Raw genomic sequence first — 26,756 nt, forward strand, 5'->3', positions numbered from 1 at the left:
TCTGCATTATGTTGATAGTTTGTTTCCATATTTAATTAAAAAATTATAGACATTTGTCTCCAGGATACTGTCATTCCTATTTACACAGTTTCTATGATCTGACTGCTGTCAGACCATGTAATATTCTAGTAGATTTGATAAATGTGAGAAAAAGGTATGAGCAGTACAGTATGATATGGAGCTACACAAAAGTTAAATCATAATCAAAGCTCTCACTTGAAGACACTGGGCTAAAAACTCTAGTCCTGGCACTTAAATAGCCCACTCACATCATTTAATTGTATGGTTGTTTTTTGAAGCAAGCTTTCTCTTAGTGTCCCATTATGTGACTCAGTGTAACGTAGATGCTCTTTGATTAAAGTGAAGTGCCGAGGGTGAGAAAACAATGACAACACCAGTTTGCATAATAGCTGAACAGATCAGGTTTACCACCAAGGATTTTCTTGGCTTTGTCACATATTTAGAGACTGATTCACAGGCCCTAACAAGTTCTCCAGCATGTAGTTCACTGCTAAACATCAATAAGGCTAAGTACAGCCATTCAAAAAGCTTGAGATTGAATTGATTCAATCTTTGCAGGCTAGTCTAACCTGCGTAGGTTGGCAAGCAAGTGAATCAGCAAGCAAGTGAATAGACATTCACTTTTAATTCTGGAAATGCAGCCACATGCCTGTAGTGCCTTAGGTCAGAAGCTGTAGGGCACTAGAGCAGCCCTCCTTTCCCTTCCACAGTGGCCAGGGAAAGCTGAGCTGAGGAAAGGGGCATGGCCAGGCCCTGGTAGGCCTGAGTATGATTGGGGAATGGTTTAAAACCTCACCCTGGCCTGCAGGCTCCCCAGCTGGGGTGTGCCTGGAGGGAGAGGGGAGAAAGAGCCCATGCCAGGCTTTTGGGGGTGGGGGAGAAGGACTGTGGCCAGACCCTGGCCCATGGTCAGATGCCCAGCATGGGGGCAGGGTGGGGGTTTATTCCCCTCTCCCCCCAGGGGACCCCAGCCAGGGTCTGCCTGGCCAGGGCACAGCAGCCCCTGTCATAGTCCCTCCCTCCTCACTGCTCCAGGGATGCGGGCATGGGCAGACACCCACTGGCATGGGCCCCTGAGGTCCCCTCTCCCCTCTCCCACTGAAGGACCCCAGCTGGGGTCTTCCATCCCCAACTTCTGTCTCCGTCACTTGCCCCTGGCCAGGCAGACCCTGGCTGGGGTCCTCTGGAGACAAAGGTGAGGAAGTGGGGAATATACTCCCTCCCTGGCTCCTTTGCCTCAGGGGCCATGCCAGTTGGCATCTGGCTATGCCCCAGCCACTGAAGCAGTAAGGGGGGAGGGACCCTGACAGGGGTAGCATCCCCTGTCATGGTGTCCTGGGGAGTGCAAGTCTCTTCCTGGTGGGTGGGAGCGGGAGGGGGGGCTGTGCTGCGGGTAGGAGCTGGGTGGGCTGAGCTATTGGAGCCTGTGCAGCAAAAGTAGAAGTGGCAGGGCTTGGAGGGGTGGCTATGGGGGCTAAGCCAAATTTTGGGGTGGCCATGCCAGGGGTTTGCCTGGCCGGGGGCAAGCAGCAAAGGCAGTGGCTGAGGCTGGCAGACCCTGGCCTCAGTCCTCTGGTGGGAGAGGGGAAGGACAGTGGGGAATAAACCCCCTCCCTGCCCCCTTCACCTCAGGAGGCCATGTCAAGCTGATTTCTGGCCTTACCCCTGCTTCTGGAGTAGGTCTGGCTGGGGTCCCCAAGGGGAGAGGGGAGGGAGTGGGAATAAAGCCAGAGCACAGGTGAGAGCATGGCCAGATGCCAGCCCAGCAGGGCCCCTTGAGGACAAATACACAGCGGAGAGGGAGGGGGAATAAATCCTCCCTGCCCCCTTCACCTCAGGGGGCCACACTGGGCTGGCATCTGACCACGCCCCCACTCCTGATCTGGTTAGGGAGCAAAGGGGTGGGGCAAGCCCTGCTCTCTGGAGCACATAGCATATCCCAGACCAGGTCTGAAAAGCATGCTGGGATGCTGGGGGGCTGGGATTTAACTTAAACAAGGAAGGGGTCTGGGACAGAAGTTCCATTAACCAAGTTGACCTCAATCTTTCTAAATTCAGCCAGGTTTATCTTAAACCAGTTTTGACCATTTTATTCTGTTACAGGTTTAAACCAGTTTTTGATCACTTAAACTGGTTTATGTGTAACTTCTCTCCCTAGCGTGAATGCCGGCAAACTTCATTACAACCGGTAATGTATTATCTGGTTGCATGGGCTGAAATAATCTATTAAGTTTGATTTTAAATGGTGTTTGAAGGATGATTGGTAGCAATACTAAAAACTGTAGAGCTATGTATAAATAAATATAGAAAAAATTTGGAGAACTATACATACATTATTGAATGCATTCCAATTGGTTGTTACTAGCTATCAGTTACTATTCTAACTATTTTGAGATCATTATGATCATCTGATTCATAAAAAAAAAATTTGGTAAATTGTTAATTTAGCATTATTAGGCTTTCATGTGCAGTATCTTTTTGTGCTGTTACTTATTAGCTGTAATGGGGTTTAAAAAGGCAGGATTATCAAAACAGAAGTACAAGATTATGTGCTTATAATATGACTGGCAAAAAGGATAGCTAGCTTGATGGGGGCACTCTTCAGTATGGTATAAGCCATAAAGATGTCCACAAGTAAGGTGAAGAGCCATTTATATTGTGCAAAGGTGACTATTTGCCAAATCATACTTATTGAAGACCCTGTTTAAATCAGCTTAACCATGCCTGTTAATTCATGCAGGCACAGTCTGCTCTCAGCTGTTTCAAGCTCATTAAGGCCCCTTACATTGTTACTTACCCCTAACCATGGCCTGGAAATTGACAGGACTTGCAGTTTCATGGATGCTAATAGCATTGCAGTGACGAGCAGCTGAGCTGGGCTAGAAGCAATAACTGCCTACCCCATGTCAGGCATTTTTCTGGTTTCAACTAAGAATGTAATCATATCAACCTGATCTAATTCTGGAGAGTGTTTGCTGGAGAAAATATCTGCTGGATAACACAATGAAAAAACATATGGTTTTTGACCACTTTCATATAGATTTTAAATCAACGAGATTAGGAGTGGCAGAGTATTGCTTTTAACAACATAGGTTAATAATGTCACTTGAAATTTCTCCTTAACTTTGTGCAGTATCTCAAGCCTTTTTGGTATTTATTCCATTTTAAATGAGTGTAAAACATTAGGACCATGTAGGAAACAACCATCTGTCAGCACTTTCAGAAAGCCAGCCATTTCCACATGAAGCTTACGCCTCATTTTTTTACTCATTATCTTTAATGGATACAGAATTAGGCCCCAAAAGCATATTATAAATCAAGTACACAGACTTAAGTGAAAATATTCAAGAGTAGGGTTGGAGGGCTGGGATCTTTAAAGAGAAAGTTGTCATGATCTATGAAGAAAGCTTCCTCGAACAAATATTCAAAACAAAATCTGAAGTTGAACTTTAAGGCAAGGGGCAGGTTACACACAAACCAGTATAAGTGACTGGTTCAATTCTGTAACACAACAGAAGTTCAGTGCACATAAACTGATTTCAGAAGGCTGAAAATGTGTTAAGGTAAACCTGGATGGATATAGCATCAGACTTAACTGATTTAGTTTAAATCGGTTTATTGAACTTCTGTCCCAGATCCTCTCCAGATTCAAGTTAACTCATAGTCCCCCTGCATCCCAGGATGCTTTGAACCTACTTTACAAACCCCCCCTCACAGGGTGAGTGGGCTAGCTTTGGCTCAAGCTTTCTGCCTCAGCTGAGCAGGAAGATGTGTTTTAGCATCCTCTGGTTTGTGGCCTGGACCACTGCAGGCATGCGGCTGCATTTCTGGAATCAAAAGTGAATGTCTGTTCAGTCGCTTATCAGTTCAATCTATGCAGTTTAGACTAACCTGCGAACATTGAAGCAATTCAGCCTCAGGCGTTTTCACTGTCTGTACTTAGCTTTAAGCTCTGATCAGAAAGAAATATTAAAGGAAACCCCTTCCAAATACTAACACCAATATAATTTAGTGAGTGTGAAAAGAGATTGATAACCTTTCATTGTAAAAAGCAGAAGCTTTATTGTCACTCCTCATTTATTACAGCAGGCCAGGGAATTCCAATTAATATAAAAGTAGCGAGAATAGTTATTATATTCAGTCTTGCCAATTACTGGATCATACCTCCATTGCTTTGATTCTCTAACAGCCAGTCAAGACAGCTTGATGTCTATAGCACAAAAAACTGCTTATTAGTGGCTCCCAAGGTACTGAAAAGTCCATTTGCAAGGGATTAGATGTTCTCATTGGTTTTACAATGTGAGAGATGGCAATATATGCAGAATAGATATGAAAAGAACTTGAAAAGGAGATACACAATGTGGCATAATACCATATTCATGCACAAATGACACCATGGCATTCCATGCTGCAAACTGAACAGAAGAGCTATAAGAGAGGATAGGTGGTAAGAGAAGTTTGGGAAGGTAGGTGATAACACATTCCCAAATGTTACAGCAACTTCTTAGCTGTAAGGTGGGGATGTCCAATTCATTGTGTAGGGGGACATTCTATTTTATCCCCTTGGGATAGGATTGAACTTAAACACATCCAGAGATGTTCTGTGGTTTTTGATCCACTAAACACTCAATAAGATCCAAAGATCAAAGGCAGAATATGGTCTTTACGTGGTAAATTAAGTTGTAGTTATTTCTCATTTAACTTGCATTCAGCATTATAGTGGGAAAATGACCCCATCTTTAGAACCACAGTTTTTCTACCTTGAGTTTCTCTGCCTTCCTTACTCTACTTGGTTTCTCTCCCTCTTTTTTTTCCTTTTGTGTTGCTATTTTCTTAACTTTGTGTTTCTACAGAAATCTCCAGCTTTTCCTCTGCCTGTGCATGTTGTTATCACTTCTTTCCCTATTCTACCCGATAAAATGATCAGTGGTGAAATAGGTAAAGATGAGACAAAATTCCACCACTAGTTTCTAGAATTAATACCCAGTGGGCAAGTCGACATGTGCCCCTGACTGCGCAGTTCTTACTGAGCAGTCCCAGTAGTGCATGGGTCATTTCTGACCCTACTGTGTAGCAGCAATGAGCTTGTTGGTACTGCGCAGTAGCATTGGTGTCAAGGTTTGTGCTCACCGAAACTGTTGCCATAGCTCATTGCTATGGCAACATAGTGTCTTGTGTAGACATGCCCTGTTAAATTAATGGAGGAAGAAAGTTCCACCATTTTGTTCTAGTGCAAGTTACACAGCTAGACTCATACACAGTAATCTACACTGTTTCTTTCCTGCTTATTTCCTATTGTAAAGTTAGTTTCTGTTCCAGAGACTTATTCATGGGCATAGTAGTAGGGAGTGGGTTACTGTCTGCATATAGAAAACATGTTTAAGACCTTCCCCTTCAGTAGCAGATCTGAATGATAACAAATTCCTCTATGGTTTCTTTGATTGATAAACTGCAAAATTAACTGAGGAGTAAAGGGTTGTGTTTGGAATATGTCTCCTTTTCCACCTGACAGTGTAATTTGTACCAATATTTAATGGGATGAAATGCCACAATATATTTTTTATTTTAACATACGTTTTTAAAACCTGTCAGCTCTCCCCACACTGATTTGCACAAAAGCCCACTAGAAGATGACAAAAGAACCTGCAGAGTAAGGAAAAAAAGGTTAAGAATAAGAAATTAGCAGTCAACAGCATCCAAATGGTGAAAAAGTAAAGAAATTGTAGGCACCATCAAGTGAAACAACTTTGAAGACAAGATTTATGAAGCCCAAGAAATGTCATAACTAGTAAAAATCAAGACATCTTCTAGAATCAGGTGAATTGAAACAGCTCATTGTGCTAACAGTGTGAATCCCAGATAATTCAAGAACAATTCATAACTACCTGGTAAAGTGGAGACATTATATAAGGATGTGAGGAATATCAAAGAAATTTTGATTAAATCACTTTTTAGCTTAATATGCAACCATACTGCTGATATTAGGAATAGTAAGAAGATGAAAGATTGTCAGGGCTGTCAAGCTTACGGGAGATATATTTGGAACTAGACACAATCAGCACAAAGGTGTAAAGAGGCAATGGATTTATTGCTTGTTTTCCCATTCCCTGAGGAATATCACAGCACACAAAGAAAATTACCAGCGGATTGAAAAAAGAGAAATAGTTACAATTCTTCCAATGAAGGGCAATCCTTAAGGACTGCACAATTGTTCAGAAATAACATTTTCCCAGCGAACCTTTTCTGACCTGTAATCCTAAATGTGATCTATCAAACTGCTAGAGAGGCAGAAACTGATGGGCTGTATGGAAGGTAGGGTAAATACTGATTTTACTCATTACCTTAAACCAGACTGGAAGAATTAGCAGAAGATCAGGAGCATTTTGTAATATTTGCTGTAATCTGGCTTTGCAGCAACAGCATGATGGGACAAACCTAGGAACCATTCTCCTGGCCCAAGTTCTGATGAGCGTGCTTTTTGCTCAGCTCTTGCTAACTCCCTTCTAACCTGTTTCTTAGCATGCTGACTTTGATGGCAGGGCCAGGACATAATGCCATATGATGGATGGAATGAGCGGCTAGCCTCCAGCCATACATTTATATCTACCACATTTACTCGAACCTAAGATGACTCTGAATTTAAAACAACCCTCCACTAATTAGTTTCTATATACAGAATTTTTATAAACTTGTTATAATTTTGCAGGTAAAGAATGTAATTATTGGAAGGTTGTCTTAAATTCACCTCCCCTCCCCCCAGCTACTACAGCATGGAAAGCAGTAGCTGGGGTTGGGGGGGAGGCAGGGGACCGGGAGGCGGGGGGTTCAGATAGACCCCTTGCCCTTGACCCCCCTGCACTTCTTCCCCTTGAAGCCTTCCTGCCCCCCGCAGTACCCTAACATCTATCTCTTTCTCCCCACCTCTCCCCCAGTATCTGCCCCCCGATCCACTCCCTACAGTCTTTGCATCTCCCCCATGCACTACCCAGAATCTCTGCCCCTTCCCCATCACTCCCTGCAGTCTCTGCCTCTTCCCCTACCCTTTATTGTTTGACTGGGAGGAAAAAAAACCTCATCTTAGATTTGAGTAAATATAGTATAGCTATGTACACTAATAACTTCCTGCATGTTTGTGCATAAGGTTGAATGTCATTTTCACACTCATTATATACAACCATACACAAACATATATTTTATAAAGCTTCTGCATTTAAAAGTTTATTGAGGTTAATAGGAGTTACAGTCTTTTATTACTGAGAGCTACAGGCCTGATTTGGAATACCATGCCTATATCAGGCTTTTATTAAAGTTCATATCCTGATTCCAAACTCCACAGATCAGACCCTTCTGAATCCCTTTTATTAGATTTCTCTAATTACCAGAAGGAATAGGAAATGAGTGACAGTTTAAAGCTACCTGGATGACATTAGAAACTTACCTACACAGGAAGTTCCATCATTAGTTATAAATTTCTCTTGACCAGTGTTGGATTTGAAACCAAGTGTACACATGCAGTAATAACTTCCCACCGTGTTTGTGCAATTGGCATTCTCCCCACAAGGCTGAGTAGCATTTTCACATTCATTATCATCTGTCAAGACATAAATTATAGAAAAATCATTTATTAATAATTAATTTATTTATAAATCATAAATTATAGAAAAATATGACGTGAGTGGAATAACAGGGACTTGGTGGGATAGCTCTCATGACTGGAGTACTGTTATGGATGGGTACAAACTGCTCAGGAAGGACAGGCAGGGGAGAAAAGGAGGAAGAATTGCACTTGATGTAAAAAAGCTGTGTGATTGCTCAGAGCTCCACTATGAAACTGGAGTTAGGCCTGTTGAAAGTCCAGTTTCATAGTGGAGCTTTGGGTTACAGTCAGTGGGGAAAGCAACAAGGGTGATGTCATAGTGGGTGTCTGCTATAGACCACCTGACTAGGAGGATGAAGTTGATGAAGCTTTCTTCAAACAGCTAGAGGAAGTTTCCTGATCACAGGACCTGGTTCTCATGGGTACTTCAATCATCCTGACATTTGCTGGGAGGGCAAGACAGCAGTGCACAGGCATCCAGGAAATTTCTGGAGAGTGTTGGGAACAACTTCCTGGTGCAAGTGTTGGAGAGTCCAACTAGGAGCTGCACTCTTCATGATCTGCTGCTCAAACACAGGAAAGAACTAGTGGGGAATATAGTAGTGGATGGCAACTTGAGCAGCAGTGACTATGAGATGATTGAGTTCAGGATCCTGAGGAAAGGAAGCAAAGAGAGCAACAGACAGTATGGACCCTGTCGATATTGACTCACTCACTTAGGGAACTGATCGGCAGGATTCCCTGGGAGGCCAGTGTAAGGGTAAAAGACATCCACAAGAGCTGGTTGTTCCTGAAAGAAACCTTACCGAGGGCACAGGAAGAAATCATCCCAATACTAGCAAGTATGGCAAAAGAGCAGCTTGGCTTAGCAGGGTACTCTTCAGTGAGCTAAAGCACAAAAAGGAAGCTGACAAGAAGTGGAAACTTAGACAAATGACTAGGGAAGAGTGTAGGATTATTGCTCAGGCTTGCAGGGATGAAATCAAGAAGGCCAAAATGCAACTGGAGTTGCAGCTAGGAAAGAATGATTCTAACCCTAACAAGCAGGGTTTCTACAATATGTCACAAACAAAAGGTAGATAAGGAAAGAGTGTGTCCCTTACTAAATGTGGGGAAGCAACCTAGTGACATATGATGCAGAAAAGGCTGAAGTACTCAGCACCTTTTTTACCGCAGTCTTCAAAGGCAAGGTCAGCCTCCAGATTACTGCATCTAGCAGCACAGTTTGGGGAGGAGCAGTCAGCACTGGCCAAAGAACAGGTTAGAGACTATTTAAAAAGCTGGATGTGTACAAGTCCATGTGGCTAGATGCAATGCACTCAAGAGCGCTGATAGAGTTGGATGCTGTTTTTGCAGAGCTGCTGGCCATTATGTTTGAAAATGTGTGGCAATCAGGAGAGGTCCCACACAACTGGAAAAAGATAAATATAATGCACCTCTTTAAGACGGGGGGGAAAAGGAGGCTCCAGGGAACTACAGACTAGCTAGCCTCATCTCCGTCCCTGGAAAGGTCATGGAGCAGGTCCTCAAGGAATCCATTTCTAAGCACTTGGAGGAGAAGGTGATTAGAAACAGTCAGCATGGATTCACAAAGGGTAAGTCATGCCTGACCAACCTGACTGGTTTTTATGCTGAGATGACTGGCTCTGTGAATGAGGGGGGAGCAGTGGATATTATATAACTTGACTTTAGAAAGGTTTTTGATATGGTCTCCCACAACATTGTTGCCAGCATGCTAAGGAAGTATGGGCTGGATGAATGGACTATAAGATGGATAGAAAACTGGCTGGTTGTTAGGCTCTAAAGGTAGTAATCAATGGCTCAATGTCTACTTGGCATCTGGTATTGAGTGGAATCAGGGGTCAATCCCAGGGCTGGTTTTGTTCACTATCTTTATCAGCGATCTGGAAGATGGGAAGGTATGCATGTTCATGCAAGATTGCAGATGGGGGAGTAGTTAATATACTGGAGGGCAGGGCTAGGATTCAGAGTGACCTAGACAAATTGGAGGACTGGGCCAAACAAAATCTCATGAGGTTCAACATGAACAAATGCAAAGTCCTCCACTTAGGGTGGAACAATCCCATGCACTGGAACAGGCTGGGGACTGGCTGGCTAAGCAGCAGCTCTGTAGAAAAGGACCAGTGGACAGTAAGCTGAATATGAGTCAATGTGCCCTTCTTGCCATGAAGGGTAACAGCATACTTGGCTGCATTAGTAGGAGTGCTGCCACAGGATTATCCCCCTCTATTTGGCACATGTGAGGCCACATCTGGAGTAGTGTCCAGTTTTGAGCCCCCCACTACAGTAAGGATATTGACAAATTGGAGAGAATCTAGTGGAAGGCAATGAAAATGGTTAAAGAGCTGGGGAATATGGGCTTATTTAGTCTGAAGAAGAGAAGACAGAGGCATTTGGGGGGAGTGGGATGAAAGTTAATAACAGCCTTGCACTACCTAACATATACATTTTATTTTTGGGTTTGCAAAATCACCATAGACCATGCATGAACCTAGATGGTCTCTCCAGATCCATACATGGAGAATGAGATAATCAGGTATCAGGAATACACAGACACATAATGTTTCCTCATCTGTTCTCAGATTTTCTATAAAAGGCTTTAATATCATTTCCCTGAAATGCCTCCTTTTAGCTGATGGTGAAAAACAGAGGAGGGCAGATATGAACAAGAAGACCTAGTTGGCTTTCATTTCCCACAAATTCCTGGGGGAGCCAATTTTAAAGGCAGAGAGTATAGACTATTTCAAAAGACTGTTCATGTGTCCTCTAGAGAACAACAATGAAGGAAATGTATAAGCAGATCTTTATGAAGATTTCTTCTATACAGACGCTTCCTGGAGAGGGAATGATCCAAAGTTGTAAGGAAGTCATAGATTCAGGTATTGATTACATGTAGTCCTTCTTTTAGAATGGGTGCATTGAGACAATTCTTGAATTTCTACAATGTATCTGTTTCTTGCAGCATATTCTATGTGTATTCGATTCTATGATATTACACATATACACATGCAGTAAGGCTGTAATTACAGTGTGTCGGACCAGACTCGATTAATCAAGTCTGCTGGAGTGTACTAAATACCGTGCTCCGGCAGACTCCAGCATTCCAAGTATCAGTGTTTCTGTGCTGAAAATAACCATGGGGGCACTTTAAAACTTGTTTGATGATCTTCAGTTAAAGTGTCTCACCGCCATTTTTCAGGGTGGGGACACTAATACTTGGTGCTTTAACTAAAACAGATCTTGGAGCCGCTCTATTTAAAGTAACCCCCCTCACTCCTGGAGCAAATTTTTAAATACCCTAAGTGTCTAACTCCCACTGAAACTCTGTTGCAACCCAGAATGAAGCTGGAGAGATACCTACATGTTATCTAATTTCCTAAGGAGGTATGCTCTAAAGGCACTTATTTCACATTGACAGCACAGAATCTATGGCAACTGTCTGTCAACAAATACTGGTGATAGCTCCCACCTCTGGACCCAATGCCTAGCAGTTACAGCACTCACACAAGAAATGGAAGACTTGGGGTCTAGGTCCTCCTTAATCTGTAGTGATTCAAACCCACATCTCCTAATTTAGGAGACTGCCTGATCTATGAAGGGACACAAGACTTCCTGCTGAAGTTGGTCTACTGGGTAGAATACAGGTTTCATGGTGCCAGGAAGATTATAAGCAAGAGGGAGCATGACTCTATAGCGCAGTGATGGGGACCTTCCCTGAAAGCTAGGAGACCTGTATTCTGGTTCTATCTGCCAAAGTTATTCCTGCTTTTATTCACTGACTAATGTAAAGTGCATACCAATCCTTGCAAAAGGGAACACAATCCAGGAGTCTCTTTCCCCTCCCCAGGGGAAGGTCCTTCTCATAGTCAGGCTCCTTCTTGGTCTCCCTCCTTCTAGCTCCATAAGTATTTCACTTTTAGCAGAATAATCATTCAAATTCAGCAGGAGGGATAATGGGCACTCCACTTACCCAGCATGAGGGATATAAATTTGAATTATCTAAGCCTGAAAGGGACCAAAAACCAAGTTTCTTAAGTTCTGGTTGAGTGCTCTAATCATTAGATTATTATGTGAAACGTAGGTGGTGGATTGCCACTGGTTAGATAAGCATCGAGTTATGGGGAAGTGTGGTCACGCTTGAAGATAGGCTACAGATACAGACGGATCTAGACAGGTTAGCAAATTGGGTTAGTCAAAACCGGATGAAGTTGAAAACTGAGAAATGTACAGTGTTCCAGCTGGGGACGAACAACCCCTATACACCTACTGGCTTGGTGGTGCCAAACTGATCAGCATTACAAATGAGCTGGACCTGAGGATAATAATAGACCACAGTATGAATATAAGCTGTCAGTGCGACACTGTTCCCAGCAGGGCACATAATACTCTGGCATGCATCAATTGATGCATCTCCAGCAAAACCAAGGAAGTGAATCTTTTGCTCTACTTGGCATTGGTGAGACCCCCAACTGGAGTGCTGCGTCCAGTTCTGGGCGCTGTACTTTAACAAGGATGTGGTAAAACTTGAGAGAGTCCAGAGAAGAGCCACCCATATGATTAGGGACTTGAATGGCAAGCCATACGAGAAAAGGCTGAGGGACCTGGGACTCTTCAGCCTGAAAAAGAGGAGTCTGAGAGGGGACTTAGTAGCAGCTTACCACTACATCAGGGGAATACATCAAGGGCTCGGTGAGCAACTGTTTTCTTTGTCTTTCCTGCTTGGTGTAGGGGGCTAAACCCGATGATCTTCCAAGGTTCCTTCCAGCCTTGCAATCTATGAATCCATCCTCTGGCAGCCCTGAGTCAAGTATCTAAGCTCCAGAGAGGGGTGGGACTTCATATTAATTCCATGTCTAGTGTTTTCTATTGAGTAGCTCTTGGTACTTTCTTGTTCAACACCGGATGCCCGGTCTTACCACTCACTGTACAGGGATCTTAGGCACTAATACCCTCCTGGGGCAAGGTGTATTAAAGCATAAACAGAAGTGCTTATAAAGCTGATCTAGCTCTGGCCCTCCATTCATAGATTCATAGATGTTAGGGCCGGAAGGGACCTCAATAGATCATCGAGTCCGACCCCCTGCATAGGCAGGAAAGAGTGCTGCGTCTAGATGACCCCAGCTAGATATCTAACCTCCTCTTGAAGACCCCCAGGGTAGGGGAGAGCACCACCTCCCTTGGGAGCCCCTTCCAGACCCTGGCCACTCGAACTGTGAAGAAGTTCTTCCTAATGTCCAATCTAAATCTGCTCTCTGCTAGCTTGTGGCCATTATTTCTTGTAACCCCCTGGGGCACCTTGGTGAATAAATCCTCACCAATTCCCTTCTGTGCCCCCGTGATGAACTTATAGGTTTTAATATTCATTAAAAACCTCTCCCTCCCCCATAAAAGTCCTTAGAATCCTGAAGCAAATAATGCAGCGAACTAGCAAAGCCAAAACAGGCGCAACAAAACAATACTTCAAGTAGCAAGATTTTTATTCCAAAAGGAGAGAAGAGCCATACACACTATGAAGTCCACCTGGCGTTTTACTTCTGCTGATAAGCACCCAGATCCTATAGTAAGCAGAAAGCACTCAAATGCTATAGTGATGGGTAGCAGTTTAAAACCCTGAGACAGAAAGATTGATGTAACACTTCATTACAGAAAAAGAATGATTAAGAGGTATGGAAAGAGCAAAGAAGAAATATGCTTTCAGGAAAGATTTTCAAGGATCAGCTGAGTTACAGAAAGGCATTTCCTGATGGTAAGTGTTGCAGGGAAGGTATTGGCAATGACAGAAGCAAGCTTGTGCAAAGGGATATAGTTGATATTAGTGCAAGACGAGCTGCGAGAAATGATAAGACTAGAGCGAGCCAATGTTTGTAATGTATAGCATATACGCACTGATGCAATAATACTTACTTTAAATCCTTAGCAGAGGGATCTTTTCAGATGTTAGAGTAATGGGAAAGTATGATGATATACCATTTTACACACCTTTCAGTTAACTTACAAATACAAATGCCAACTCAGGAACATCAAATGGATTTTCAGTGTTCCCACAGGGAATTTGGGTCAACATTAATTAATGGATTACACTCATAACTAATATTGAATTTAATTTAACAAGGAATCTGAGTATAAAAGTAATTTGTTAACATGTGTTAATGTTTTTTCTGTGGCTTTATTGGCTATATTTGTGAGAAAATAATAGAGAAAGTGTATGATTTGGATCTTACTTACAGAATGCTAATGTAAATCAGAACTGATTTCAGTGAGGGTATGTAATTGTAGGGAAAAATCTGGTGTAAAAATAATTGCAATCTGAGATCATGTGACCATGAATGGAAGAGTTCATGGCTTGGTGAGTGTCAGAGACTATTCTGACCTTTCATATATTTCTTGACAAACCACTCTCCTGATATCAATGAGCTTGACTTGATGGAATTACACTACATGCATGTCTGTATTTGGAGATGTTAAGGATGACCTAACATATTGTAACAAATATGTTAGAAGTTTAGGCCATTCAGGGAAAGAACCCATGTTCCTCAGAAATACAGATCTTGTGTGCAGTTGTTAAGATAAGAAAGTTTTGTGTTCAAATAGATCATAAAATAGTTGCTAGAAAACCAAGCACATTGGTTTCAGAAAATGTGGAGTAGCTATGATGTGACAAAACAGGGAGAGGATACTTACCACACAGTATCCACAGTAATGGAAAAACAGCTGATCAGAGAAAACTCACAGGATTTGCTGTACTAAAAACAAATACTTGTATCTGGGGTTTGTTTTCTGGGGGCTTAGACATAAATACTGCGGTCCTGGCAGCCCTGATGTATTACAGCTCTCATGTGGCTCAAGAAAAACTCTTAAGCTATATAAATTGACTCACACAGTGGTCACCATTAAAATCTTTACGGCTTTGCCTAATTAACTTTCTCATGTTATTGGCCATATTCCACAAATTTAGGGGTCTTGTAAAGATTTTAATGGGGACCACTGTATATTAGAAGGCTTGCCTATACTGAGATACTCTTTAGGCAAACGCTCCTGTTTTCCTCCTTTTTCTCAGGGAAACAAGCCTTTTTTTACAGTTACCTCTCAAGGCCAGCTTGTTTTCATTCACTTGGGTACCCAACTATAGGATTTTAAGCTTTGTGCACAAAACCTTGCAGGAACTCCTTCTGGGGAATGCTTATTACAAATTTGGTACCACCTAATACTCATTTTACATTTATATAACTTTTGTGATTTCAGTGGTGTTAATCCTAATTTACTTCAGTCTCAATGGGCACATCTACATGTGTGCTTTACTGCAGAGTGGACTAATTAGCTCCACAGTAAAGTGTCACAGTCTACATGTGCACCATAATTAGGGAACAGAACACTAATTAATCCTGCCATGGGATAGTACTGTTGGGGACAGTATTACGGTGGAGTACTCTACTGCACTGAAATGCATGTGTAGACAGTGACCAGGGATGTAAATTGTGCCCGGTCAGGCCAGCCAGCTGGGGGCTTGCTTCTCCCCAGCTCAAATTGCTGCTGCCCCAGGTGCACATGTAGATGCTGCACCTGGGAGCAGTTGACTCCAGTGTGAACTGCTTTGGAGTTTATTGCGTTGCCTTAATTTTACATGTAGATGCACCCATTGAAAGCAGAATCAAGCCCTAACTATGCATAATTTGAGTCAGCAACATCTAGGAGAGTCCTAGCATCTATACCAGTATTTGACAGCTCTTAGCATCAAGGAAAGAAAGAGATTATTGCCAGAGAAATTATTTTCTCTCTGCTGTCCATCTCTGATGTGGTGGATAGCAGAGAGAAAAAAAAAATGTTTCTCTGTGGCATTATGTGTAAGTGCAGGCTACATCTGTCTACAACTAAGGCAGAGAAGTATAAAGAAATGAATCTTGGCCTTTTACATATTTCTTCCTTAACAGAGGTAATGTAGGTAAAAACGACAAGGTATAAACAGAGAGAGAGAGCACGTGTGTGTCGGAGAAAACATTGGATTCTAAGTGTGTACATGCCTGTGACATGCTTAAAATGAAACACTGGTTTACTGGATTGAAGCCTGAGTGCTGAGCTAGAGCCTTCTGCTTTACTATGCATTTGTGCTGTGCAAGGTAACATTTCTTGTGTAGCAGAAGCCATTATAAGTAGGAAAATGGGAAATCTGTGAGATCTCTTTTGCCTGAATAGTGACCTTTGCAGGGAAATAGGGGAAGTCCCATCACTTAAGACATCAAAGTTATCTGAATAAAGCACTAGAAAATGCATTAATGAGAAGGAGCCTGCATTAGCAAAGAAACAAGAAGAGGAGCTGTGCTTGGTGTAGTTATTTACCACTGTGCAAAGTGGGTTCAGAATGCTACAAAGCTAAGAATGGCAGCTTTTTACACCTCAGTCACCAGCTCTGCTTTAAGGGACACACATATCTTGCTGGTTTGGCATTAGAAAAACTGGAAAGCTGTTTGAGATGAAAATAAGAAATTTAAATGAGAAAAAAAAATCTGAAGGTAGATTTAATGAAACAAATCATTTAGCATTACCTATGCTCTTGTTCATATATATTGATACACAAACCCATGTGTGTGAACGTGTGCATGTGTATGACATTACTGAAAAGACCATGCTGGGGCGACCTGGTCCTTTTGATATTGATGGCAAAAGAATCATTAACATAAATGAGAAGGGCCTTGCTCATTATGGAAAACTACTGGGTTATTGCATGGAATGGGATGAAGTAAGTTTTCAAGAAAAAATAAATTTCATATAAACTTTGAATAGTCATATTTATGTATTCTGCTTGACTTCATAAAAATATTTTACAAAATGAAACAACAACAACAAACTCCTTCAGTCCTTTTTATAGTCAACATATTGAACCACTGTATAAAAAATCCAATGTGAAGCCCAAGGGTTTAAAGATATTTTCCAAGTTTTACATAATTTACAATGTTATCGGATTTGCGGTTTGAGGCACAGACAAAATCAGGATTTATGGATTGGAAATTGTGTAACCCCTTCATAAACAAAGTTGTTTTGCCATATGGACAGAAAGGATACTTTATATGACAAGCAGGCATATGATCCATTTTCTTTGTTGCTATTCAGCTTCATTACTGGATGTGTATTCACTGCTGGCAAAGATACGCTTTGAACACTTCAGGCTGTATTTTAGAAATATTCCTTTAGAGATTTTATTGTTAATAACTGGTTATTTTTAATAACTGAAGAATTTGGAGACTTTTACAAAAATGGTTGGACAAATGACAAGGTTAATTATTGTGTCTAAGTGGTAATGCTGCATTCAAATCTATTTGACACATGAGACGTTTTCTGAATAGAGGATCTGTCTTGACTTCATTTTTTTAATGGCAATTCTATAATATTTGGTTTGCACTCAAATTCTTATCATTAAATATCACAATGGGAGGAAACCATGAATAATTCATAACACATTCACAGGAAATTTATGTTAAATAGTCCAAAGACCAAAGAGTATGTATGTACGTGTGTGGCTGTGTACCGAGTGTAGGGGAATGTTTGTTTGCTGCAGGTGTAAATTAAAACTGATTACCCATGCTAGCCTCAAAAATGCAAAGGTTATGCTCTATAGCATAATATATTTTCAAATAAGATTTCCTATTTCATTAGACACAGAAACCTTTGCAGTCAAACAAAACTGAGTCACTTTTTTGGCCAAATGCAATAATTTCTCTGCTAGTTTACAGGATACACATAAATATGTTCTAACAGTCTGGAAGTCTGAAAGACTGATGTGCCTTCTTGCCAAATAAGTTTGGAATCAGGTTTTTTTTTTTTCTGTATGAAATTAATTCATGAAAATGAGTCTGAGCAAAAGCCCACTCATATTAAAAGAAATCCTTCAATTGCCTTCAACGGGCTATGGACTAGGCCTTTTGCTGCCATTACTGCTACTATTAATGAAAAGCATATTTGCATTGGTTAACACTGAAGAAAGTTTCTTATAAAAAATATTTCTTCTTCATGAGCTCTAAATCATGTAGGAAACATATTTGGATTAAAATAATCATTTATGAGCCCTGTGGCCACCACTCTGCTGAAAACTGACATCATGTTCTACCCAGCATGACTTCAACAAACAGAATTTATATAAAATGTTGCTCCACCAGTTTTTTATGCCACCCAGCATTCAGGATTTTTTCTGTGAATTATCCAATTTATACTACCTGACAAACTGCATTACAACCTCAACTATGAATATCTTGGAACTACTACTGCTAGAAAATGACATCACTTGTCAGTCACTTGGCAGGAGTCAAATTTTAAATGAAAGATTTGAAATAGCATTTTCATTTATTGCTCAAGAGGAAGTACAAACTTCTCATGGAAGTAGACTGAGAAAACAACAACCTTCAAGGATTTCCTTTAGATCATCCCCATGATAAACTTTGTTTAATACAAGAAGTTTGTTGATCAGTTTTGTCCTAAAATCTGCCACATATGACCACAGTCATGAAACAAAATATGTATTTTCTTATAAATTCTGACATAAATTTTCTTATAAATTTATGACATGCTTGTTCTCCCCCCAACAAAATGTCATAAAGTTAAGGTTGCTAAAGTCTTGAATGCTTAGTTCAGATTAACGTTTGGGTGTTTGTAAGCCTTCCTGTTTCACATGCAACTAGAACAGTTTTACAGACATGAAATCTCACAACAGTACATTCAGGAAACACTGAAACAGACACAGGCATGATGGGGTGTAATGTACAATCCACACAACCGCATTCCCTCCCATGCCACACATGCATGGCAGGAAGTGTGACTGTGGGATCATGCATTAGATTCCATATTGCTGGCGTAGGGGGAACCTAATCCTGGTCTCCCCCTGCACCAGCAAGAAGCAAGCTCCTGCAGCTGGGAACCCTCTCAGCTGATCTCCTAGCATGGTGCATATGGTGCATGGTATGTGGTGTGCCCCTTCACTGGGAGATTGGAGCAGGGGGCTGGAGATCCAGAGTCCACAACTGCCAGGTGCTGCCGGGGCTGAAAGTCCCCTCAGGTGCAGGACTCCCAGCCCTGGCTGGACATGGCGCACTGCTGCGGAGAGCCGGTCAGCTGACAGGGCTCCCAGTCACAGGGGAGACCCTGCTCTATGTGCAAATTAAAGCTGAATAGCAACCATTTACAAAGTTAGCATGCATTTTCAAGGTCTAACTGTATAGGTGGTTGGAACTTGTTTATGGCATGATACATACTTTGCCCGTGTTGGTCTCAGGTAACTACGCAAAACCTGTCATGGAGGCGGGTGGGGGATATGAATCATGAAATACACAACTCACACTACTGTTAATGTGCGCAGTTTGTATTATGACATTTTCCCCCTGCTCTATAGAAAGCAAAGAGAAGCAATTAAAACACAAGGGATCAGATCTGTCTCTGATTCAGGCCAGTATAAACCAGGGCATGAGGTCTCTGGTGGACAAACATCTGTCAGGAGCAGTCTAAGAGGACATGGCTGGGGACCCAGCAGCCTAAAAAGTGGATGGCATTGGCTAGGAAGGGAATGCAGCCAAGGTGGCTGGGGAATACTCTGATTCATTGCATTCTGCTGTTCTCCTCTGACAGCAGCCTCCATTGCCAAAGCTCCCATGGAGCCCCTGGGGGAAACTAAAGCTGCCCTTCCTCTGAATAACCCTCATGGGAGAGCAGTAGTTGAAGTGCCTCACTTAACCCCTCAAAAGCAAGGAAATGAAGGCTTCCTGTAAAACAAATTCCAGTGCTACTTACCCTGCTGTGCTAGCTTGTCTAGAGGTCTCAGAACAGTGGGTGATCTTACATATATTACCTTTGTGCTGCAGTGCTGCGTATCTACAGTTATAGCAGACTGAGTTAAGAATAGCAATGCCATTAACAACCTCGCCTTTCCTTTTTGTGCTTTGGTACCATTAATGGTAATTTAACACAATTTGTTTATGATTCTCAAAAGATTCAGCATTCACGTTTGGTCTAAATCAGCATGAAAGAGCAGATGCTTAGACGAACCACTTGAGACTGCAAAACTGGGCTGTAAATCTCATTAGAATATGAATTTCTTTCATAATGGGCCTGATTCATCTTTGTCCTAGGCTGGCACAGAGGGAACACACAGCAGACGCACAATCCCCTGGGAAATAACCAAGCCACTGAAGGCTCCTCCCTGCCTACTTTTAATGTCTCTGCCCCTCCTTGCAAAAGTCCTTTGCACAGATGTCCTAGGGCATTTTAATGCATGTGAGGGACTTTAAGATGGTGTGGGCATAATGTGTTTGTCCCTCAGTGCCAAATTAGCCCCTGAAGGCTCTATATTCAGAAAGGCACAAACACCCCCTTTACAGATCCTGCACTGGATTTTGTGCCAGTGCAGAGATTAATCCAGCCTAGTATCTGTGCTTCTGGCTGAACTACAGGGCTGCTTAGTTCATAACAACAGACCCCTGAGGTCTTGTTTTACCCTGAAAGTTCATAGCAACCTCCAAAAAAAAAAAACCAAACCAAAAAACAAAAAAACAGTGCAGAGGAAAATGCTTACACTAAATATTTTGAAATTCAAAAATCATTCAGATTGGGTTCATTTACAGCTTGGCCAAAGTTTGGAGAAATTCAAACTGCTTCACTCATCTCCTGTTTGTAAAAATCAGACGTTACAAATTAAATGTGAAAAGCATTTATTATTGGGATAAGTGTTAGTGATGAGAAGTGTCATTTGCTTAGTCGTACAGAACAACTTGCCTCTCCAATGCTTGTGGAGTATCATGAAAAGAAAAATCTATAATTTGTGATCATTCATATGTGAAGAGCAGAGGAAGAGAAAAAAAACATCATTAAAAATGCTACTCTTTGACTGGAAACAAAACATTTACCCAGCCAAGCATCAGCAGGAATTTGAGACTAGAAAAGGAACAGGCCCTGAAATTAGTCAGGTGAGGAAAGCGAAAAGGATTGTGAATGATGGTGGGGGTTGGAGAGGGGAATTGAATACTTAGGCTGTTTGTGAAAACTGGAAGTACTATGTGTAGATTTGTGCAGAGCTGCCCATTCCTAAATACATGAGTTGGTGTCTGTTTCAGCAGTTTTCTCTGCATTGTCCCTTCTCTCATCTCAGAGCATGGGGATCCAGATGCATGGGGGGGATGTGCATTGTCTACTTCCAACCTTGTGAGAATGGTATCAAAGACTTTATGTCATTATGCAACTCTGCACTGCAAAACGTCTTCCATTCCTCTTGAGGGGAGGATCTCAGGAGCAGTAGTGGATAAGGAAAAGACTCAGTAACACAGTATGACAAGTGGAACATCATGGAGACTTCCTCTTTCCACAGCCGATCTCCGGATAGAAGGCCCATCAGGAACCTAACAATGCTAGCAATTCATCACAAAGGAATTTGGCTTGGAGTTACACCAGCTGTGTACTTGGTCTGGTAAGAAAAAGGAGATGCTGACCAGTTTGGCTAGGGTGATCATAATAATATAATAATGGCTAAGGTACAACAGCAAATGATGAGTCACAAATAGAACTGAAATGGTAAAAGTCCAGGTTAGGCACGAATTGTCTGAATTCTCAGCCTGATTTTGCATAGGAGGAATGGTGACTGGATGAACACTCAGGAAAACAGGCTTAGGGCCACTTAACAACAGGGGATAAGCAACAATCCAATTTACTTTGTAAATCTTCCAGCTAGTGATTCAGTGAACTCAAGTAGCCTCCACTGCTGCTGGACAGGATGTTAACAAGTGAGATGCTGTCACACACATAACTAAACATTTTGGTCCTGTACAAAAAATAATGGGGAAAAAAACCCACTCTGGCAAACAATTTGATTACAAAAAAAAGCATATTGTATTTTGGCCAATGCTCTCCCAAATTTCAAAACAATGGAGAAAGATATTTATTCAGAATTTGAACAATATAGACAGGAAATGCATCATCACTCGATGGCTTATAAGTGCAAACACTGCCATAATAGCGTGCAATGTGAGAAATGGGGTAAGAGAGAGAGAACACAGCTTGAATTAAGCTGAGGAGTCCTGGGCTTTATCTAATGAGCTACTCATAACACACTACAAACAAGCAGAAAAGCTTTGATCTAAAACAACACAGTATTGCATGATACATACCCATCTTTTATTCATGCAAAGCCAAACCCTACATATCTTCAAAAAAAAATCCAAATAGCAGCAGAAACTTCCTATTTCCACTTTCTGAGGGAAGCTGCGGCTAAAATTAGAGATGCCTAAAGAGGGATTTTATAGCTCTTCTTCTGCTAGGCTTCAGCTAGGCTTCTCTTAGAGCACAGAGGACATTTCTGAAGTGAGTAGGTTTCGATGAGTGCACTAGTCAGTGAAACCAGCAGATTCACTATAAACTAACTGCATGGGATAGTAGTGGTTGCAAAGGACAAAATGGCCGAATGATTAATTGGTGACAGATTGGGGAGACTTGGGGGGGGGGCATGTGCCTTTCCAGATATCTGTGCCGCCGACAGGACGCAGACATGGGGTTGCAGCCTGGCTGGAACCAGCACCTGGCAGCAGCAGTCGTAGTAGAGAGTTGTGCCCTGCCATTGAGGCGGTGGTGCAGAGCTGTGTTCCCCCGCTGGCAGCACTAACCTATTGCCAATGGGATGATCTAGATGAGAGCAAGAAGTTTGACAGTAAAGTCAGTGCAAAAGCTCCAACTGACATCAGTTCTCCAAACGGCTTCCAACACATACCCCATCCAGTCCTTGCCTCCAACAGAACTGTTTTCTGAGTTTGAGATACAGCTTAGTGCATGCCTTTGGCAACATCAACTGCCTGGATTTCTGAATTAAAACAAGGTGATGCTCAGCTGAATTGAAATACAGAGTTTTGGTTTCTAGCAACAACACATATATCAATGTCTTTGTGAACACCAATAGAAATGTTTTGGAAACTTCCCTGTTTAATTCCATTAAAATCATTCTCACATCATTTTATGATTTTGTTGCTAATTTGCTGGTTTTCATAATATTGCATCTTCTAACCAAAAAGTAAAGCATCATATATACAATCAATGAATATTTTCTTTTGAAGGAAAGTGAGCAGTGTAGCAGTATCTCCTGCTGAGAAGGATTCTATGGTTGATAACAATGCCCCCTGCAGAACTAAATATGCAGTCCAAATAAATGTTCTGTTGCAGCTCTGTAAATAGAGCACTGTTTGTTTTTAAACTAAAACCAGACAACATCTCCATTGTAATTTCTTACGGACTTTCCGTTGTATTTTCAGTTTGCTATGGCGTGAATACTCTGCCCGCATTATAAAAGTAGATGGGCCAGAACTTGTGATTCTAATTGCACTGTCTCAAATTAACCCTTTCTTCAGCTATTTTTGAATACAAATATTGCTGCTAAGAAATAAATCTAATTTATAGTACCATTCTGGAAAGTCAGAAATAAATTTGCAGTTCAACCCTTACTCCACCCTGTTGTAGCTATTGTAACAGAGATCAGCCATTTTGGCACGTTTCCAGATACAGAATTGTGGGATCTTAAATACATGGGCCCAGTGGTACAAATGCAGGACGGAGCAATAGTCTGGGTCTAAATTTCCTTCTTTTGCATGTTTGAAGTAAAATCTTTAAATTATCCATCCTCATTGTTTCATCTACAACTGTTAAATATTAATATTTTTATACATACATGAGGCCAGAGTTTGGGCTCCAGACAAAATGCAAGGCAAGCAGTTCAAGCTTGGTAGTATCACTGGGGTCACTATGCCCAGACCTCCAAGCATCCAGTAAGTATTTCGTGTATAATAATAATAAGCAATGTGCTATTGAATGATAGCAGAAGAAAAGTCTAAGAGTCCCTGTTGTTGGTTTTATGCAATGAGAATGCCCTCCTTGCTGGGATTCATGTTCCAAGATTGGCTTGCTAACTTTACACGCTGATTTTTCTGTAAGCAGCAGCATTTGCTCATCTCTACTACTCTACTCTTGCGGGGAGAAAGAGGGGTCTAATTTGGGTATCAGACATAAAGATACTGAAGATAGTGTGCTGTTTTTAAACATAAGTCACAGAGATGAGTACAGGAAACACTGGATGAAATTATATAGTCTGTATATACAGAAGGTAAAAATCAGATGATGTAATGGTCCATTCTAGCCTTAAGATGTGTAAATCTATGGGTTGGAGTAACAAAACAGTAATATTGCTATAAAAGCAGGAGGCTAAGTTACCTTCATTTATTGCTGCTTAGAGATGGACAGATGAAACAGATATGCTAGATTTAGTTGAGGTAGTATTTAGTAGTTAGTCCCCTTGCCTTTTTACCATTATAACTATATATCTGTCCTTTCCCCATAAGAGGTACAGAGCTTGTTATGCTAAAGGAAAAATAGCACCAGTAAAAAATGACCTCCTGTTTTGACCAGAGAGCTAACATTTTTTGCCTTTCTTTGCCTCTATTTCATTTTTCTCTTCAAACTACATATGGACTATAAAGTTTCCATGTAACTAAACCTCTAAGAAACGATTCCCAAGCACCTACGTGACTTGGTGGCAAACAGAGCGTCTTTTCTATTATCTATGTTTTTCAGCCATTCAGTCTAAATGCTCTGGAATTCAATAGCTTTGCTATTCAATAATAGGCTAATTCACAAAAGAAAACCATTTCAATCTATAACTGAGAAAAGCCATTAATTTTTGGAAAAGCTCCAGTCTCCAAACCTGAAGATATCAAGTATGGTCTGGCAAGCCGAGACCTATGAGGAGACAATCAGACTGAGGAATTCTGCCCAGAGGGAAAACATGCCAGCTTAACTTCAACTAGACTAATGACTCCAACAACAATAACTACTGTAAGTATTTCTAGCTACTGTAAATGCCATAAATATTCAATTCCTTGGTGAAAATCATCTTCATGCGAGGAGGGTGTGTTATTGACTGTAGTCATATTACATTTCTGATAATAGTGGTCATCCTCAAAATGATAGGGCTTCAATATTCTCTCCCTTATTCTGGTATAAATTAGAACTAAACCCATCAAAGTCAACAGCATTGATGTGGTTGCAGATTTCGGGTAATTTGAAGGTTACTTAGAGAAAAAATTAGCAACATGAAACCAGGTACTTTCCTAGTGTGATGTGTTTTGTTACAATAGGTATATTTATCTTTTTCTCTGACAGAGATAGAAACAAATGACAGGAAGTAAGTGCTCTCAGGCTAGAAGCTCAGGTCATACACCTCCGCCTCATCCCAAGAAACAGCACTCTTGCCTATGCCTCTGTTCCCTGTGACTTGTCCCCTTGGCTGTGTGCATGGTGAGCTTACTGTGACTAATAATGGCACTGCTCAGCATGTTGCACTACTCCTTGTGGACTATCTCCTAACCCAAAAGCAGTGTAGCTGCGTCTGCACAGCACCCTAGGCAGGTTAATTAGCATTGGATGACAGCTAAGTAGGTTATGGTGGTGCTGTATGGATATAAAAATCCGGAAATATAGCAGAGAAACTGCTCTGGCTATTCTTGACATTTCTGTCTCTAGTGTGCTGGAGGGCAGAATACCCTTGGAGTAGCTTCAGCACTAGGGGCACCTATACACAAGCCAGGAGACTGCTCTGATGTGCTGTAATTACAGTGTCAGAACAGACTTGATTAATCGAGTCTGTGGGAGTGTGGTAATTACTGCACTCTAGCCAGCCTCTGCATCTAGTGTATCAGCGTCCCTGCACATCACAATGGTGGCAGGAGTGTTTTAACTAAAGCTCATTCAACAAACTTTAGATAAAGCACCCAGACCACCCTTTTGAAGTGCAGGGACACTGATACATTGAGATGCCATGGAAGCTTTAATGAAAGCAGCTCTTGAAGCCATTCTAATTAAAGCCCCCCGACATGTAAAAATGCCTTATATACTTCTAGGCTTGCTGTATGTGAGCAGGAACAGATGGGCAGGGCAGGATCAGGAGCAACCTTTCTCAGGAGTGCTGGGGACTCAATATAGACAAACCTCTGGTCCTTATCCAAAGCTGATTGTTTCACTGAACTGTTCTCTGGTTTCAGTACTTATCTCTGGGCAGTATAGATCATGCAAAGACCTTCAGCATGTATACCAAGGCAAGATTATGGGGGAGTAGAGGCTGCCCTAGACCTCCTCCCCCCTTTAGACCTCTGAGACAGATAACTGAGAAACTTGTAACAAGCTATGCTGCTCTCGAATTGGGCTTGTCAGCAACAAACTGATTAATCAGGCATCTGACTAGATCTCTTATGTACACCACGATCCAGAGGCTCAGTGGTTGCCTACTAGTTGTCTCTGGATTTCACAGCTGGGAATCTTCTGAGCCCCAAATCCAAGTTCTGGCAAAACTAAATGTGAACCACTTCTGAGTTTGCCCATTACCATACACCTGGCAACATAAAATGAATTTACATATATTTCTGATTTTGTTTATGGTGTAGATAAACAATCTGAATGACAGTGTATGCCTCATAATTAAGAGACAATGGACTAAATTAAAAAAGTAGTGAAAACAACAGGCAGAAAGGAGGTAGAAGGGAAAGAGGTAGCAAGAATTTAAATAGCAGGGGGCACATCTACACATGGCCATACAGCACCTTTGTTACTGTACCATAACTTAGTATTTCCTTTTGGAAGTACTAAAAGATAGCACAGTAACAGTCTGTACTGTGCTGTGCTGGCCACACATGGTTATTTGTGGCTGGTACATTGCCATAACAATGCGCTATATTGAGGGAGTGCATTGCTACAGCGACATAGCGGTGGCATCACGGTTTTTGCCAACAGACGCTATGGCACCATAGTGCATTGCTGCGGCGACAGTGTCTTGTGTAGATGAACCCAGGAGGAAGTCAATAAAAGAGCAGAGTGCCACAAACAAAAGAGCTTGGGGATCATTCAAAATGAAAGGGACAATTTAAGGGTTGAATGCTAGTATTATTGATTAGTGTTCAATTAGTTTGGACTATAAAGTCTTGTAAGGAAACTTTAGACATTCTTTTACTCACAGATTTAAAAAAACAAAACCAAAAACAACAAACCCCCCTCCTTTATATAAATGGGCCAAGATTAAAAAAAAAAGGCTGCTCAAAATTCATGTTCAGGCATCTTAAAT

General features: G+C 41.6%; 1 protein-coding gene across 8 annotated transcripts in view; it reads right to left on the reverse strand.

Annotated features, from left to right (window-relative positions):
- Positions 1 to 26,756, reverse strand: part of ADGRL4 (adhesion G protein-coupled receptor L4) — a 211,682-nt gene that overhangs the window by 39,420 nt on the left and 145,506 nt on the right. For all 8 annotated transcript variants that reach the window (XM_059727988.1, XM_059727991.1, XM_059727990.1 and 5 more), the window contains one exon: positions 7,460 to 7,612. In XM_059727988.1, the coding sequence (XP_059583971.1) occupies positions 7,460 to 7,612 (153 nt within the window). The remainder of the gene's footprint in view (positions 1 to 7,459; positions 7,613 to 26,756) is intronic.

The sequence above is a fragment of the Alligator mississippiensis genome, chromosome 5 (genome assembly GCF_030867095.1).
Source record: "Alligator mississippiensis isolate rAllMis1 chromosome 5, rAllMis1, whole genome shotgun sequence".
Classification (NCBI taxonomy): domain Eukaryota; kingdom Metazoa; phylum Chordata; order Crocodylia; family Alligatoridae; genus Alligator; species Alligator mississippiensis.